Below are 19,045 nucleotides of genomic sequence, written 5' to 3' on the forward strand. Positions count from 1 at the left end.
AATTACTAAATGACCCAGCAATCCCACTCCTAGATTTATCCCCGAAGAGAACCGAAAGTTAAGGGTTCAAACCAAAGACTGTGGACCAATGTCTATTGCAGCGAAAACAGATGGAAACGACTCAAATGTTCATCTACTGGTAAACAGATACACAAGACCGTATACAGATCCATTCGAGGGAAGATTACTCAGCAAGAGAGAGGAATGGGCTATCCTGATATCTGCTACGACATGGGAGAACCACGAGACCATGTTGAGGGAAAGAAGTAAGACATAAAAAGCCATGTATCACGTGATTTCATTTATACCGAAACATCCAGAATAGGTCAACCCCCAGAGATAGAAAGCAGACTAGTGGGGGCTGGGGGCGGGCGGGGGGGGGGGGTTTGTTCCAGGGGTGGGGGGACAGAACTGACTGCTAATGTGCACAGCTCCCTTGTGCCATGATGGAAAGTATGTAGTGGTGATGGCTGCACAGCACTGTGAATGTACCAAATGTCATGAACAGTGACTCTTAGGTGTATCTTACCACAATAAAGAAGAGAAATCTTGAACGCTTCGGATCAAAGCCTATCTTGCTTTCGCCTATCTCCTGCTGGGATAGGGGGCAGTTTCTCTGCAAAGGTGAGAAGCTTCAGCCTCCGCACCACTAACAACAAGATAGCCTGTGGCAGGAACCCCACTGGCCCAGGGACAAGGGTTGCAGGTGGTTGACCAGAAACACTGGTGCTGGGCATGGATGTCGGCAGTTGAAACCCTGTCCTTATCAGATCTTCTGAAGAGAACAGTTTCTCCCAGGCAAGCACTTGGAAACACTCTAGAAAAAGCCCGTCAAGGAATCTCCATCTCTAGACAGCAGCCTGGGGTAGTTGAAGACCTAAGACCCTCCCTGATGAGACAAATCAGAAGCAAAGAAACTTCTGACAAGGTCAATGGACCCTCTACCCAAAACCCTCCAGGCACTTGTCGATTACAGGCTTTTATCCACCGGATGCCCCCCAGGCCCTCTGATCGTGCTCCATCCCCTACCTCCCTGTCCTGTGGCTTGAGGCTGGGTTGGGAGATCTTGGGTCACTTCCCAAACCTAGAATTGGAGGAAATTAGCCCAACTGCTGCTACCCATATGGCGCCACCCATGACAGACAATAGGGCCCCAGAGGAAAGCAATGTTGTTGAGTTTTTTTAATCCGATTTAACATTCTTTATCCCTAAGCCTGAGCTAGCACGGGCACCCTCCAAGCCTGAGAGAGAGATGAAAAATGGGGAGCAGGAGAGGGGATACAATTTTGAAACTCTGCGCTGGGAAAGGGAACAGCTTATCAGGGACAGGGGTGCGGGAAGAGGAGGGTGACCACGTGGTCGCTGGCTTCCAAGCCCAGCAGCACCTGAGGCCTCGGGGACCCCCCTGGGGCATTTCAGGTGTTCAGCCACGAAGAACAGATTTTAATTCTGACAAAGGTCTGGTGACACGGTGGGAAGTAACTGGTCAATGAATTTCATCAAGGAGGAGGGAATAAAAGAAAAACTTGTCAGACCAGTTACCAAGTTACCAGACAGCCACCGTTTCCGTAATTATGTATTTAACTCTACACCACCTTCCTCCAAAGGACTGGGCCAATTTACTTCTCTAGGCGAAAAAGCGGTTAACTGAGATCCCTTAAGCCCTCTCCAGGAAGCCAGGCACTCCTCCAAACGTAAGTCTGAATCTTTACCACTAAAGATTTGGACAGTACTGTCCCTGAGATGCCAGGGAACCGTGCGGCCAACTGGTCTACCTTCTTCCGTAGCATCCGGGAGCCTATTGCAACACCTTCTGCCTACTGAGCTTATAACCTTATAGTGGTGTCTTTGACCTTTTCTCCCAATTCAGCAAGAACTCTGGGGTCCCAGCAACATGCCTAGCTCGGCACAGCTGTTCACGCACTATCAGTGAAACAGGCCATCCGGAATACAGCCCCAAGGTAACCTTTATGACCTCTCCCTCACGCCACAGGAAAACATCTGGCAGCCAAAGCACATGAGATGGTCTAAGGCTCTGCACATCATGAGGCAGCCTCCTTACTCCTGCCCACAAAAGGCATGGGCATCTACCTTTTTTGTCATTGCCATTCCACCCATCTGGCACTCCCTTCCTCCTTCCCCTCTTTCTAAGCGTCATTTGCCAGCTGGAACAACCATTCTCCTTCCACAAATGCCAATGGCAACTTGTCATCAACCTGGGGAGGACCGGGAGCCCCTGCTCTTTGCTGCTACACAAAATCCAGTCATCTCCAAAACCAGAAGTTCATTTTTAAAAATTCCTATCATCTCCATGATGAGGAAATTACCATGACCCTGGATTGTTTTTTTCCCCCAGGCTGGTACTTTTAGTCCTCCCCTAGATTTTTTTAGAAGATTGCTGACAAAAACAAAAAGGAATACAGGTGACAAATTCAAATGGCCCATCATGCGACACAATCCGCCATCTTTTATGATTATTATTCAACACCTGTGCGCATGTGTTAGACTTCCCTGTTTTCTGCAGGGACCACAGTGACACAACCACAAAGGAATTTAATTTATCAATATTCTGCAGCGATACTATCTAGAGAACATTGTGATACTCAGGTGTTCTGGCTCCAGACATGTCTAGAACCACGGATCTGATGACTCACTTGGAGGGGAACGGGATGGGGAGGGGGGCACCTACCTGCCTTGTGACATCTGCCAGCTGGGCAGTCTTGAACGGTTAATTCACTCCTGCCTTTTGACTCCCCAACCAAACAAGAGCTCCTGATGTAAGGTAAGGTAAGGATGGCATGCCATACCTCGCAGTCCCCTCCCCTTGGTGCCAGCAAGGGGCAGGAGGACTGCAATTGGCTAGGTGCTAGGATGCTCCCAATTTCCAACGAAAACAGCCTCGACCCTCCAACATACCCCCTCATCTTTATAAGGTGCAGAGCCAAGAACAAAGGTCGGCACAATGTTTTCTGTAAAGAGCTATACGTTCCCGGCACTAACCGCAGGCACAGGCATTATGTAAATGAACATATGAGCACGCCTGGCCGTGTTCCAATGAAACTTTATTTTGGGACACTGAAATGTTAATTTCATAGCATTTTCACCTCTCATAAAATATTGTCCTTTAGATTTACACACACACACCCAACTCTTTAAAATATAAAAAGCATACTTGGCTCATGGGCCGCAGAAAATTCACTGATGGCCCGCGGGTCAGCTTGCTGACCTCTGGTGAAGGGCACCAGATAAGCCTGATCACCAAGCCATTTCCCAGCAAGGTCTCCAAGAGCAAGCTTCTAAATTACTCCTCTAGCCTCAGCATCCCCTTCTGTAAAACGGGAATTGCTCCCGCTCCTAGGCTGGCTGCGGTGAGGATTCCATGAGGCAGCACTTGTCAAATGCTTAGCACTTAGTAGGTGCTCAATAAACATGGCTAGGACCAAGTGGTCAAAGATGCCATTGCTTAGCCACATGACAAGTGTTGGGGACACAACAAGAAAAGGCCACAGTCCCTGTCTTCCATAAATCCTAGCCTGATGAGGCAACTACTGTAAAGGGGGGATGAAAAGAGCCATAAGAAAAGGCACCTGGAATGTTGGCAGGTGAACATTCCAGGGAATTTCCCCCTCCCCTCCGCTTCTCGGTCTTCTGGACTTCCCCAGCTCTCCACCTGGAGGGCAGGAAAGCCCAATGCTTACCAGCTCAGATTCTAAGCTCGAACACCTGGGTTCCCAGATAGAATCCCATCTCTACTGTTGACCAGCCGTGTGATCTGAGGCAAGAGGCTTACCCCCGGGGCGGGGCGGGGGGGAGCTCCATGGTCTCGTCCGTGAGAAGGAACTGTGGGGGGACTCAACGCTGCGTCATCAGTCAACCGCTTACAACCGTGCAATGGCTACCAAGAAGATTCTAATCATTAACATGTCACAGGCAGAATTAAATACTTAATATTTAATCTAAAGAGAGCACCCCAACATTCAGAAAACCTGAAACCAAGATGGAAGAAAGTCCAAACCCGGGGAGGAGAGGCCTGCCTCCTTCCGCCTCCTGCTCCTACGCTCTCGCCGATGTCGTGTATGGCGTGGCGGCCAGTTTCCTGGCACCCTGAGTGCCCCAGCCTCATCCACCCCTCTGACTGGCAGCGAGCAGCTGGGGTGGCCTCCCAGAGGGGGGGAAAAATGCCAGTGGGTTTGGCTACAGCAGCTGGTCAAGCAAGCTCTGTGGCTTCTGATGCCCCTAATGCCCAGAGCTGAGGTCCCCGGAGCATCTCGAGACCCCCGCTGAGCTGAGTGGTCTTCCCTCTGGTGCTGTGGGTCTGAGAGCCCCCCACCCACCGAGCAGCGGGTCGGGGGTGGGCTCTCCTCTGCCTGCCCAAGCCCAAAATCAGAACCAGAGCCAAACTTTGGCAGGCATTTGCCTAGCACCAGGTCTGCTCAGAAGGGAAGTGGAGCCCTGGTGCTCCCAGGAAGCTTCCAGAACACTCACGGAGTGCCAGGCGCGGGAATAAAAGCCCTCCCCGCACCACCTCACCTCCTCCTGAACCGCGACGCTGACAAGCAGGTCTCATCACTGTCCCCATCCTTTGGATAGGAGACAGAGGTTTATCCGCTCATGACCAATGAACAGCAAAACAGGCCTCCAAGCAGTTCTTGTAAGCACTTGGGAAAGGGTCAGCAAGGCCGATTTTCAGGGTCTCGTGACACAGTGGCTTGGGGGAGGGGCGATATTCTCGGACACTGAAGGCAAGTTTGGGGCTTTGATCCGTGCTCTCACCCACAGACCCCTCTCCTAGAACTCTCCTGACAGGAGGGTGTCGTCACATAGTCAAGGTCAGTATTTGCCACCAGAAGGTCCTCTTCAAGGAGTCAGGGGCTGGTTCCCACCCTGCGGCCCCAAGCACCCTAAAGCCTGGCACATAGTAGGGTCTCAATCAAGGTGATTTGCAACCCAGCCTGCACAGACTCTCCACTCTGCCCATCCAAGGCCCCCTACATACAGCCTCTCCCGGTATCTGCACCCCAAATCTGTGGGCAGGGTGACAGAGAGGAAGCACCTCCAGCCACACACCACATTTTTTTCCCTTTTAATTACCTTGACCTTCCTTTAACCTTCCTTTGCATTCTCTGCTTAAAGTATCATTGTTTTAAGAACAGGTAGGAGAGGGCACCCTGCAGAGAAAGCATGAGCTGGGTCCAGAGAACAGTCTAACACTTTCATCCTAAACATTGCCCCAAAAGCTTTCAGAGCCTGATAATCATGTAAGAAAAAGACAATGGCTCTGGCCACTCCAGGAAGTAGTTGGGAAGGTTCTAGAGAACTAAATGAGTCGATGGATAGTTTTTCATAGGCTGGTATCTGTCACCTAAGATGGGGGGAGCATTCCCTCTACAAAGGTTCATCTGGGTCTGTTTTTGTGTTCAAGTCTCATAGGACATTAAGCCTTCAAAAGCCGGGGCAACAAGGTAACATAGCATTTGAAAAGCCAGAGGGGCACCTGGGTGGGTCAGTCGGTTAAGGGTCTACCTTCAGCTCAGGTCACGATCCCAGGGTCCCTGCTCCCTGCTCAGCGAGAAGCCTGCTTCTCCCTCTCCCTCTGCCTGCTGCTCCCCCTGCTTGTGTTCCCTCTCTTGCTGTGTCTCTGTCAAATAAATAAATAAAATCTTAAAAAATAAAATAGAAAGCCAGAGATGTCCACTCACATCTGCAGCACCTTATTCCCGGGAGCTGAAATGTGGAAGGAACCCAAGAGCCCATCCACAGACGATGATAAATGAATGTGGTCCATCCACACAATGGAACACCAGTCAGCGTGAAAAAGGGGGTGTGTACACACACACACACACACACACACACACACACACACACACACTGACGAACCTTGAAGACATCACACTCAGTGAAACAAGCCAGTGACAGAAATCCAAACGCCATAGGACTCTACATCCATGAGGTCCCCAGAAGAGTCCGGTGCACACAGGCAGGAGGTAGACGGTGGGAGCCAGGGACGTGATGGGGGGCAGGGAGTCCGTGCTTCATGGGGACAGAGTCTCCGTTTGGGGAGATGGAAAGTTCTGGAGACGGAAGGTGGGGGTGGCTGTGGGACAGCATGAGTGTGTTTCATGCCACCAAAGTGTGCATTTAAAACTATTTAAGATGTTGGGGCACCTGGCTGGCTGAGATGGGAGTGTGTGCGTGTCACTCTTGATCTCAGGGTCTTGAGTTGGAGCCGCACGCTGGGCATCGAGCTTACTTTAAATAATAATAATAAGCGAAAACATCAACTCTTAGAAAAAAGAAAGAAAGAAACCCTGAAGCTGGTTAAGTTTTATATTATGTGTATTTTCCCACAATTCAAAAAAAAATGAGGGGAAAAGAAAAGGCCAGAGTGGGGTGGTACTCAGCAGACGGGGCGCTGGTTCAAAGAACCGTCATTTCACCAGCTGTTCGTGGGACAGGACAATGCTTCACCTAGGGGACCTCAGCGCTGATCACACACCAGGAGCAGGTGACGTCCAAGCCTGACGCCAGGAACCAGGTACCTCAGCAGGTGTCGGTCACAGCAACATGTGCAGAGCCACACCTTCCCCCACGACAAACCCCCCGGCATGAAAAAGCCAGTCTGTTCTCAAAGGCAAAAGACTGTGTTGGGGGTGGGGTGGGGGGACAAACACAAAACACACACACACACATCCCCCCCCCTCAAAAAAAATGCTCCCACCAGGGACACTTCTGCAGATAATACTGTTCTGGATATTTTGAGTAAAATGTGTACAGAAATAAATCCACAGAGGAATGTCTTAAATTATATCTCAAGACACAAGAGCCCGGAGTATTTCAAACAAGCACCTAAATTTGGAGACCTCGGCACGGGAATAATAAAAGCGTGTTCCCGGTTGCCCTGGTGCTCCAACTACGAGTGGTTCAACCATTTCTAAACAGAGGGGACAACCCTCTCCCCCCACATTAAAAAAAAAAAAAAACAACAACAACAACAAAACACACATATGCTTTTTTTGTGTCTCAGACTTGGCACAAACCCCAGTTGTCTTTTATTAGCTGTGTGTCCATAGGTAAGTTAAGTAAGTTCTCTGGTCTCCAACATGAAACTAACAGTGGCAGTGTGTGCCGTCCTAACATAGATCCTACACATCCACTTTCTCCCCTCCCCATCATAAATGCCAACCATCACCAAACCCACTGCTCCCAGTTCATTCCCCCTTACCTGCCACCCACCCAGCACCTCAGAAACTTCTGTGTTCTCCAAAATTCCTAACCCATAAGTAGTGTTCTACTTCTGTGGACTCTTTGCCCCAACTTTGTGATTTAGCTCCCATGTGTCCCTGACCTACCAGCGTCCCCAAGATTGCTCCACAATATAATAATCATTGTACCCTCTCCTATCCTCAAACAAGGAGGTTCTCACAGGGCTCCAGTGGCTTCTCATGGACAATCCTGTGGCTTCTAGTCAGGACTCACCTTGTGCGGCTTTCTGATACTTCTGAGCCCAGGTGAGAAGACCCTCCTTTCTCCCTTCCCTTGTATCTTTTGTGATACAACCCTTGGGCCCTCCCCCCACTGCCACACACACACACACACACACACACACACACTCACTTTTACCCACCTCGATCTCATGCTCACTAATTCTTCCCAGGGAAATTCCTGATGTCTGAAGGAGTCAAAACACTAAAAAAGTAACGGGGGTGTGTTGGGAACATTCCTTCCTGGTTATAAAAACATTATAAAACTATAGTGATTAGAACAGTAGCAGGCCTGGTACAGGAACATCCTGATGGATATCCAGAAACTGACCCCAAATCAAAGACAAAGGAGTAAATTTCTGCAATCGACAGCAGTGAGACCCCAACAAGTTATTGGGTGGGGGGGGGGACATCCCTTTGACTCATGCATACAGATTCCAAATGTCCCAGATGGATTTTTTTTAATGTTAATTAAAATTTAAAAAGGGAATTTGGGGGGAAAGAACATTTTATGGATGGAAAAGAACTTTCTAGGGGCAAGTAATACATTATATATTAATTTTTAAAAAAGAAAATAACTTTCTAAACATAAAGTAACATGAGAGGCGTGCAAAGATCCCACTCCGGACTCCATAAACATCTGAAGCTTCTCTGGCAATGGCGACCCAGAGCGTTTTCACCACTGAACAAAAACGTCTGAAAACACATTTGGCAAAAGGGTCAACAGCCTCCATCTACGAAAACCGCACACAGACTAGTATTTCGAAAACTACTGAAGTCCTAAGAGATAAATGGACAAAGGATGTGAACAGGAAGAGAAAAACCCAAATGATAAACAAACATGCTCTAAAAGGCTCAACCCCGATAGCAATCAAAGACATCCATAGACAAACAGTAACACCACCTCGGCTCCTCCCTGCAGTAAATTATGAAAGATGTTTCAAACAACACTCGAAGCCGGCCAAGGTGTTCCCTCTCAGCCAGTGCTAGGAGGAGCGCCCATCCGTACAACGTTTCCGGAAAGTCATTTGGCAACTGGTAGCAAGAGCCTTTGGCCCAGAAATTTCAGTTCTGGAAAAGCCCAGGCCTGAAGAAACAAATGCTCCATAAAGCACTGACCCCAAAATGTCCATCCTTCTCTACAGAATAACTGGAAATCGTCTAAATGCCCAAAGACAGGGAAAGGTAATAAATAAAGACACAACAGAATCACAAGAAGAAAGTACCCCCCATTAATTGTGGACTAAGGGCTGCTGTTGTGCTTCCCTCCTTGACCCATTTCCTTTCCCAAATGCTTACCCTGAGCAATCTTACGTCTATAATCACATAAGAGATAAACTTTTTTTGCCCTACAACAAAGTCGCACTCGTTCGCCTCTAGCCCCCTCAAGCGAGAGGAACATTCGACTGTCTAGCGCAGGGGCTGGCAAAACCTGGCCCACAACCTGGCATGTCAATAAAGTTTTATTGAGACACAGCCATGCCCACGTGTTTCTGTGTGGCCCATGGCTGCTTTCCTGCTACAATGGCCCCGCTGAGGGGTTGTGAGGAGACCACACAGCCTGCAAAGTCAAAAGAATTTACTACCAGGGGCGCCTGGGTGGCTCAGTGGGTTAAAGCCTCCGCCTTCGGCTCGGGTCATGATCCCAGGGTCCTGGGATCGAGCCCTGCATTGGGCTCTCTGCTCTGTGGAGGGCCTGCTTCCTCCTCTCTCTCTGCCTGCCTCCCTGCCTACTTGTGATCTCTCTCTCTGTGGAATGAATAAATAAAATCTTAAAAAAAAAAAAAAAAAAGAATTTACTACCAGAGCCTCTGCAGAAACAGTGTGCCACACCCGGATCTAGGGAATGCCTCCAGCTTCTTGCCAGCAAATGAGGTGTGAGAAGCAGCTGAGAGCCCCGCGTACCCCAGCATACCTTTCTGGCAGTGGCTGTGTGTCCAACACCGCTCGACAAACTGCCCGTTGATCACAGTGGCAGGGCAGCTGGTCTTGCCCTTCGCCGTGCCTGGACAAATGTCCCCACACTCCTCGTTGTCGTCTTTGTTCAGCACAATGTAATTATCCTCCACAGAATCCAGGATGCGCGACCAGTCGATGGTGGCCAGGTAGCACAGCTCGTTATTTTTCTCGATGCGGACGGAGCCCCGGGTAATGTTCATCAAGCTATAGAGGCCGAGTTCCTTCAGGTGAACCATCTCGAAGATGACCAGTGCGTAGTTGAAGAAGAGGCGCGAGCCCCGGATGACCGTGAGGTTGGGGAACAGGTCCTTCAGGCTCTCCAGCCCATAGACCCGGAAGAGCAGCAAGTAATCAGTGATCATGATGAGTTTGGGGAAACTGAGGTCTCGGAAATCCTCGGGCCTCGTTTTGAACATCAACAGTATCTGCAAATGTCCTTCAATGACCGAGCAGTTGGCCAGCTCGTGCAACCTTGTGAGGTTGTTCCGGATATCCATGCCGGGACACACTAGAAGTGAAAACAAGCCAAAAGCAAGACAGGTGAGCGAACATGCCATGGGTAGGTTCTAAGAATTAGCGCAGGGCCAGCTTCACAGGTGTGCAACCTGAGTCATGGGACGGACTCAGGAGGGCCCTCCCCTTGGCTTGGATGCTCCTTGGATCCCCTTGGATCCTCCCCTTGGCTTGGATGCTCCTCCATCCGTCTTGAAATCCTGGATCATTTTTGGGCAAAGGGCCCCACATCTTCACTCTGCACTGGGTTCCCGCTAATTCTACAGTGACCCCTGAGGATGTTTTCTCTCTAGTGTCTGTGCCAAAGTTGTCACCTTCTGGAAACTCCTTTGGCCGTCCCTGTGAGCCGCCTGAGAACCACTACATCAAATATGACGCAGTAGAGACGCAAGGACTGCACGGGATTGAGTAAGGCGGCACGTGCAGAAGGGAAAGGGGAGCCGTCCCCGGTGAGTCAACATCAGAGATCTTCAGGAGACGGTTTTAGGAGGATAAAGGTGCCCGCATCCAAATGGGGCAAGGAGAGCTGAATTGGTTTTGTCGATTCTCCTACCTCAAGGACTCTCCTTCCCAACCTGCCTTCCTCGTTCCCTGTTAACTGATCTCCCCTGCCCAAATACCCTGCATGGCCATCTCCCGAAGGTGGTCCTTCCTGGGCTCCAGAACCCTCCCTGGCTCCCCAGGACCCTGGCTCTTCTCCCTCCCAGCCCTCGGGGCTCCCCCCTCGCTCACTCCCCTGTGCCATGCTGAAGAGGCTGCCCACCACTCCCACACCTCCAGGGCTCCGTGCCTTACCCTTCGCGACATGACCTATGAGAAGCAGGGTGTGGAGTAACATAGGCGCACAAGCAGGGCCCCGCACATAGTAGGTGCTCATTTAATACCAGCTATCTCGCTGTTAGCTACTTCTCCCAAACATACCACGATCCTCTCGGGGCTCTGTGCCTTCACTTCCCTAGCTCAGATGGTGTGGGTAGAAACTACTCCAATCAGCCACTGGAGCTCAAAAGCAGCCCGAGGACAATATGTGAATAAGTGGATGTGGCTGTGTTCCAATAAAACTTTATTTACAAGAACAGGTGGAGGCCTGGAGTTTCATTCCTGGGGCTGTAGCTTGGTGACCCTTGCCCTAGCCCTGTGCTGTCCAACAGAACTCACAGCATTGATACCAATGTATCTATGTCCCCAGGGGTCCACTGGGGAGGCCACCAGCCATCTGTGGCTCTCAGGCAGTTCAAATGTGGCAAATAAGACTGAGGAACTGAATCCTGAATTTAATTTTACTTTAGTTCATTGAACTGGAAATAGACCCATGTAGCTAGTGGCTACTGTACTGGACAGGGTAGCCCGAGCTCTTCTGGCTCTCAAAGCCCCTTTATACCTCAGTGGCCTGTTTGTAAATCCAGCCCACCATCCTTCAAGATCCAGTTCAAATGCCACCTCCTCCAGGCACCCTTCTCTGATTTCCTTCCCCTACCCATACCTATTGGAAGCTCTTCCTTCTTCTTGTACCCCTTAAACTTGAGTTAATATCCATCGGAACCAAATGCTTGAGATAGCTTCTCTTTGCCCACACACACAAACACGCGCGCGTCCCTCAGCACCTGGAATGTAAGACTCAGTACACAATCTCTACTTATTATATTCTAAGACACGAAACCTTCCCCCAGTATCACTGAGGCAAACAGATTATCCTAAAGAAGAGTAGAAAATCCCCTTAACCCCTGAAACAGATAATGCATTATATGTTAATTAAGAAAAATGGGGGGAAAAAAGAAAATCATCTTAAAAATCTACCCTGAAAACAACTCACAAAAGAAGCACAAATTGTGTGTGTGTGGGGGGGGGGACCAGGAAAGCAAACAATTGGGGGAATAAAGCTACAATGTTCCTTAGTCATGTTCTTTGCAGACTAGGCTAAATCAAGGGAAAATACACGTACACACTCATCTACTCACTAGGAGTTGAGATGAGGACACAGGTCCGAGCCCCACATGCTCACACCACCCAAGTCCCACCTACAGCTCTCAGCTGCAGTCCTGTCCAAATGTCAACATACAGAGGTCGCCCCAAGTATGGGGTCACTGACGCCTCCCACAAGTCCCCACCCGACCGACCAGTGGCAGGCAGGGATCCCAGATCTGACAAATAAAAATGCAGGATGCCCAGTTAAATTTCAATTTCAGGTAAGCAACAAGTATTTCTTTAGGATAACTATATCCCCTGCCATGTTCGGAGCACACTTACCCTTAGAAATTGTTGTTTACAGGAAATTCAAATTTAGCCGGGTGCCCTGTCTTTTCTCTGGCAATGCATGGCTTAGGTTTCAAACCTGAACATCATCCTACATTTCATGTGTGCACACTAAAATTTTACCATGCAGGAGAAAAAAAAACAAAAAAAAAAAAAAAAAACAAAAAAAAACACCTGCCCGCCATCCTCCCAGGCTGCAGCAGGACCAAAACTGGAGATGAACGTTCATTCAACTGTTGAACACCAGGGAAATGCAAACCCAAGCCACAGAGAGAAACCCCTTCATTCCCACAAGGATGGCTAAAATCAGAGACGGACAGTAACAAGTGCTGACAAAGATGTACAGCAAATCAGAACCCTTCCCCCCACCCCGTCTGTTCTCTCTCTCTCCAATAAACAAAACCTTAAAAAAAAATAAGCTCATCTGATTTTGAAACTTGACCAAGAAAGATTTTCTCTCACTCCTCCCCTGCCCCTCCCCTTCTCTTAAAAAAAGTTCATTCACGTTATACTATAGTCTACAAAGTGTGCAACAGCATTGCGACCAAAATATATATATACCCCTTAAAATTAAAAAAATAACTCACTAATGACCACCTGAGCTTTTGGAGAGTCATAATCATTGATCACCAATCACCAAACCAATATAATGAAAAAGCCTGAAATACTGTGAGAATTACTGAAAGTGACACAGAGACACGAAGTGAGCAAATGCTTTGGAAAAAATGGCGCAGACAGACTTGCTCGGTGCAGGCTTGCCACAAACCTTCAACTTGTAAAAAGCACACTATCTGCAAAGTACGACCAAGAGCAGTACAAAAAAATGACATATGCATGTACACAAATGTCCACTAATAGCCAAAATGTCATTAATAGCCGAAAAGTGAAAACAGCCCCAATGTCCATCAGCCAATGGATAGATCAATAAGATACGGCATATCCATACCATGTAATATGACTCAGCCATAAGAAGGAATAAAGCAACATGATATGAGCAACATGGATGTAGCCTGAAAATTTGATGCTCAGTGAAAAGAAGCCCGTCACAAAAGATCACACGTGCTATGATTCCATTTACACGGATGCAAATCTATAGAGACAGAAAGTAGGTTAGTGGTTCCAAGGGGCTGGAGAGGAGGGAATGAGGAGGGACGGCTAATGAAGTTGGGGTTTCTCTCTGGAGCGATGAGAATGTTCTAAAAGTGACTACAGTCAATGGCTGCACAACTCAGTGAATTTATTAAGAGCCAATGAATTGTAAACTTTAAATAGGTGAACTGGGGGCGCCTGGGTGGCTCAGTGGGTTAAAGCCTCTGCCTTCGGCTCAGGTCATGATCCCGGGGTCCTGGGATTGAGCCCCGCGTTGGGCTCTCCACTCAGCAGGGAGCCTGCTTCCCTTCCTCTCTCTGCCTGCCTCTTTGCCTACTTGTGATCTCTGTCTGTCAAATAAATAAATAAAATCTTAAAAAAAAAAATAGGTGAACTGTATGATACTGAATCACAGCTCAATAAAGCTGTTCTAAAAAAAATTAAATGATTGTAATAGTAGGGAACAATAAACTGCTTTTTTTCAAGTCTCCAGTGAATCTCACTGAACTCATTAAAGCTGTGGGTGTCCCTATTAGTCTAAACAACAGAGGGATTTACTGTTGGGACAGAAAATATCCTGAGGAGGTTAGAAATGGTGCCAGAAATCAATGTAGGGCCTTCTGCTGACTTTTAATGCCTCTGGGTGGGAACTGAAGAATGCTTCAAGTTCCTCCTAGGTAGTATCCCGCTAAGCACCCATCCATACTGGGATAGAAGGACAACGGGGACCAGGGGCATTGGGGGAGCCAGCGACAGCTCACACAGTAGCCCCCTGCTATCTGTAGGTTCGGTTACCCGCGGTCAACTGCAGTCAGAAAATATTACATGGAAAATTCCTGAAACAGACAATTCTTAAGTTTTGAATTGCTTGCCATTCTGAGGAGTGTGATGAAATCTCACGCCATCGTGTTGTGCCCAGTATGTGAATCATCCCTCTGTCCAGCCCATCTGCACTGTGTGCGCTGCTACATGACCGCTAGTCACATCACATTAGGTGTGTGCATCTAGGAAGTAAATATAGCATCTGTGGGGCTCAAGACTATCGTGGTTTTATGCAGCCACTGGCGGTCTTGGAACATATCCCCTGAGGCAAAGGGGGGCTACTGTGTTTTCTGAGCACTTACTATGTAAAGTACCTGGCCCACTCACTCTCTGGCTCACTGAATTCTAAAAATAATTCCCAGAGGAGATCCATTTTCACACCCATTTGTGTGACCAGCCAATCAAGACTCCCCCAGGCTGAGTTTTAAATGGTGGTGGGAGGTTTGCAACCTTACAATTCATGCAAAGTCCAGGCATGTAACTCTGTTACAGTTACCGTAACATAGTAACTCTGTTACAGTTACCGTAACATAGTAACTCTGTTATAGTTTTACCATCTTTGTTCCTTCAAAAACATGCCTAATGAAGCAGATGCAAGTGACATCAATCAGGAAACAGTGTAACAGTTTACCTGACATGACAACCCAGAGAAAGCTTGTTAAAGATCATTTCTTTTGTTCCCTCCTTCAGCAAATAATCTGAGGACCTGCTCCGTGCCCATCATTGTTCCAGGGACGGAAGTGCCATAGGGAACAGGACAGACCCAGATTCCCGGATCTCTCCGACTAGTTAGTTGCTATCAACTGCCTAAGTCAACTTAAAATATAACCAAGAGGATGCCTTCAAGGGGCCAAAAGAGATCATAGGGGCCAAAAGAGATCATAGAAACGAGCTATTTGACTTGGTCTGGGACAATGAAGGAGGGCTTCCTGAAGGAGGTGGCACTAGGATTAATACCTACGCAAATAGTGCGTTAAGAATTATTGAGTTCTGCCTACTTTGTTGGAAGGTCAAGGGCAACGGCGAACTATAGCTCAATGCTGTGGGTGACCAGGCTGTGTAGGATCTAGAGCATCCAACATAAATATAATATAAACCACGTATGGCATTTTAAATTTTCTCTAAAAAGATAAAAAGCAGCAGATGAAATCAGGGGCACCTGGGTGGCTCAGTCGTTTAAGGGTCTGCCTTCAGCTCAGGTCACGATCTCAGGGTCCTGGGATCAAGCCCTGCACCTGCCTCCCTTCTCAGCGAGGAGCCTGTTTCTCCCTCTGCCCCTCCCCCTGCTCATGCTCTCTCTTTCTCTCTCAAATAAATAAAATCTTTTTAAAAATTAAATTTAAAAATTAATTAATTAATTAATTAAAATAAAATAAAATAAAGGAGTGCCTGGGTGGCTCAGTGGGTTAAGCCTCTGCCTTCAGCTCAGGTCATGATCTCAGGGTCCTGGGATCGAGCCCCCCCTTCAGGCCCTCTGCTCAGCAGGGAGGCTACTTCCCCTTCTCTCTCTGCCTGCTGCTCTGCCTACTTGTGATCTCTGTCAAATAAATAAAATATTTTTTTTTAAAAAGAAAAGAAAAAAGAAAAAAAGAGGGACACCTGGGTGGCTCAGTCAGTTGGGTGTCTGCCTTCAGCTCAGGTCACAATCCCAGGGTCCTAGGATTGAGCTCTGTATCAGGCTCCTTGCTCAGCTGGGAGACCACTTCTCTGACTGCCTGCCACTCCCCCTGCTTTATACTCTCCCTCTCACTCTCTCTGACAAATAAAGAAATAAAATCTTTAAATTTAAAAAAAAAGAGATGAAATTAAATATATTTAAATTAACACAAAGTATCTAAAAATTTTATTTCAACATGTAAGCAATACTTAAAAAATTATGAAGGAGTATCTCCTTCATCCTACTCTGCAGGATTTTTTTCCCACAGGAAGCTTCTAAAATGCCATGCAGCCCATCTCAATTCAGATGCCAAATCTGCAGCAGAAATACAAGATCTATACATGTAGCTTTCATACAACGTAGCACTGAAAATGCAGGCGCATTTCTCCAACTTGTTCCAAACGTACTAAAAGGTTTTCCAGCAACAGAATCAAATACTGACTTTTTTAATATTTAAATGACCTAAAGTAAAATAAAAGTAAAGACTGGCCACAGCTTCAAGAGCCCCACAACGGGACAACGGCCACCATGCTGAACAGCACACACACGGGACCTCTCCCTTGGTGCAACTCTTTCTTTCGGATGGTGCTGATCTAGAACTTCCTGCCCAGCTGGAGGGATCTGACAATGTTCCAGGCAATATGACTTAACATGAGAGCCACCTTGGAAAGTGTCCCTTCTCCCTAGTTGTCTCTCCACCATGAAAGCAGGCAAGGAGAAGTGTGGAGGGGCAGGGAAGGGGGTATCTAGAAGGTTCTGAGAGTGCTTTCCAATGCTGAGAGTTTTAGACATTCTGCATGTGATCATGAATGTACTCCACATTTTTCAAATGCTCCCAGGTGACCCAGTCTGGGGCCACGTGTTCTCTGCATTCTTACCAGTCTTAACACCCCGAAATTCAGGAGTCCTGTGCCAACGAGCCTTGGGTTTAAGTGTCTGGCCACCACCCATGCCAGTTCCAGGCCTTGCTAGAAACCTAGCAGATCTGGCTTTCTACCCCAGCACCTGCCAGCCGTGGTCATCCTGAGCCACGGACCTGTGCCACCCCTTCGAGCTCTGCCTCCGTTTCATCGCTGTGAATGACGGCAGCAGCGTGACGAAGAAGCCATGAGGAGCCGATGAGAACTGGAATGTGGCCACGCACACGTGTTAGTGCTCTGCCCCGAGCTGGCGAAACCAGTTCCTAGATGTGTCACCTTCGGAAACGAGAATTGGGGCACACCGCGGTATAAGACTTCCTGAAGATTCTCCACCTGCCCAAAAGACTGGCTCTCAAAACTGGCTTCCCCACAGGAGAAACAGGGGAGCTAGAGCCAGTGGCAGGGAGAATCCAGACCCCAGGATTCTAATGCAGGTTCCAGGACCGGCAAGTCAGCCATATGGAAATCGCTGCTTTATTCACTCAGCCAACATTTGCTGGGGGTCCTGGCGCACTGGGCATCATGCTGGGCATGGGGGCCATCAAGATAGATGAGGCTGAAGGCTTACAGCTCGTAGAGACACCGAAATAACTGCCCGGCTGCTATCAGAGTGTGCTAAGGCAATGTTCTGCACAGACCAGAGAGGCCTGACAGCCCCAGGTGCAAAATCTCAGCTTTGCTGACTGGCAGCTGTGTGACTTCAGGTGAGTGACTTAACCTCTCTGGGCTTCCATCTTCCTGGCCCCACTGGGTAGGAAGGCAGGTGCACAGAAGTCAAAGGAGGCAGGAGTAACAGGCAGCCAAATAAATAGCACAGAGAAGCCAGCTTAGACAAGGTCTGAGGGACTTCAAGAGGCTTGCAGGACCTATCCCAACTGCATGGGGTTGAAGGGTGAGGGATGAGATCACCAAGGCTTGGGGGCAATGTTATAAACACAAATGCCTCTGGACCCAGAGTTCTTCTCTGGAAGTCTTGTGCAGATAAGTTCACACATGCAACTCAGGGAGGTTTATGGGTGGACCAGAGATCAGGTTGAGGGGGGAGGCAGGGAGCTAAAGCACTGGGAGTCTTTTCCTGCAAATTCCTGGTAAAAATCTCAGTGAGAGAGGAAGCAGCCCACAGAGAGGAGACCTGCGGAAGGTGGTTCCTTTTTTTTTTTTTTTAAGATTTTATTTATTTACTTGACACAGAGAGAGAGCATGCACAGGCAGGGGGGACAGCAGGCAGAGGGAGAGGGACAGGGAGAAGCAGGTTCCCCGCAGAGCAGGGAGCCCAACATGGGGCTCAATCCCAGGATCCTGGAATCATGACCTGAGCTGAAAGCAGAGGCTTAACCAACTGAGCCACCCAGATGCCCCAGGAAAGTAGTTCTTGAGCCCAGTCAAAGGAGGAGAAGACAGGAGGGTCCCTCTGCCACCACAGGGGTCAGGGGCCCCAATGTGGGTGCCTGGGGCCTCGGATACTCAGGGACAGAGGATGCAGGTAACAACAGTGGACCATCATCACACACAGAGGACGGAGAAGAAAACCGTGTAAGCAGAGCACCAGAGGGGAAAGTCGGCCCTGATGGTACATTCACCATCCAGGCCATCATCCTTCTGGAAACTTCTCACAGTCCTGGAAGATGCACCAAGGGGATCTCCTGAACAGACCAAGAGCCAAGAAGGCTCTGTAGGAGATGTGGAAGCCAAAGAAAGCCCCGGGAAAGCTAGAACTGAAATCCCTGCGGGTTCTCCCTCCCCAGGGGAAGGGAGAGGCCTAAGCTCTGATGTCCACAAGGCAGGAACATCAAAAGGCCGGGGGAGACCTCCGAATTCCTCAGACCAGGGAAGATAAGCTCTCAAAAACAGGCTTTCCCAGGGTCACCGCAGAAAGCCACATCAGTCACCGCATGTGCATCAGGCTCCCCCGGAAATTGCTGGACACAGAGGGCTGGCAAATGCCCTGAAGGGTTGGGGGTGCGCAAGCCTGGGACACAGACAAAACACTGCACACGTGTTGTTCATACAGCTTTTCTCAAAAAGGAATGTGACGGGAGGCTCAGAGAGGACTGCATCCTCCTTGAGGCCACACAGCAAAGATGAGACAGAGCCAGGACCTGAGCCCCATACACTAGTTTGCTCGGGCTCTCTCTCCAATTACAGTCACACTCTGAGGGGCTGGGGGGTGGGGCCTCAACCCATGAATTTGGGGGAGAGGGACATAATCCAGCCCATCACGCACAGGGCCTAGGACACCAGCACCTGCACCCTTACCCATCACACAGAGTTCCCCACAGTGTGCTCTGGGCATGGCCAGCCTCGGAATCATGGACGGGGAGAATGCAGATTCCCGGGCCCAGCTCTAGATG

At 48.8% G+C, this 19,045-nt stretch overlaps 1 protein-coding gene across 4 annotated transcripts in view; it reads right to left on the bottom strand.

The window, feature by feature from the left end:
- Positions 1–19,045, bottom strand: part of LOC111161798 (insulin receptor) — a 124,989-nt gene that overhangs the window by 96,206 nt on the left and 9,738 nt on the right. For all 4 annotated transcript variants that reach the window (XM_022525766.1, XM_022525764.1, XM_022525763.1 and 1 more), the window contains exon 2: positions 9,397–9,948. In XM_022525766.1, the coding sequence (XP_022381474.1) occupies positions 9,397–9,948 (552 nt within the window). The remainder of the gene's footprint in view (positions 1–9,396; positions 9,949–19,045) is intronic.

This window comes from Enhydra lutris, unplaced genomic scaffold (assembly GCF_002288905.1).
Source record: "Enhydra lutris kenyoni isolate GAN:26980312 unplaced genomic scaffold, ASM228890v2 scaffoldscaffold86, whole genome shotgun sequence".
NCBI lineage: Eukaryota > Metazoa > Chordata > Mammalia > Carnivora > Mustelidae > Enhydra > Enhydra lutris.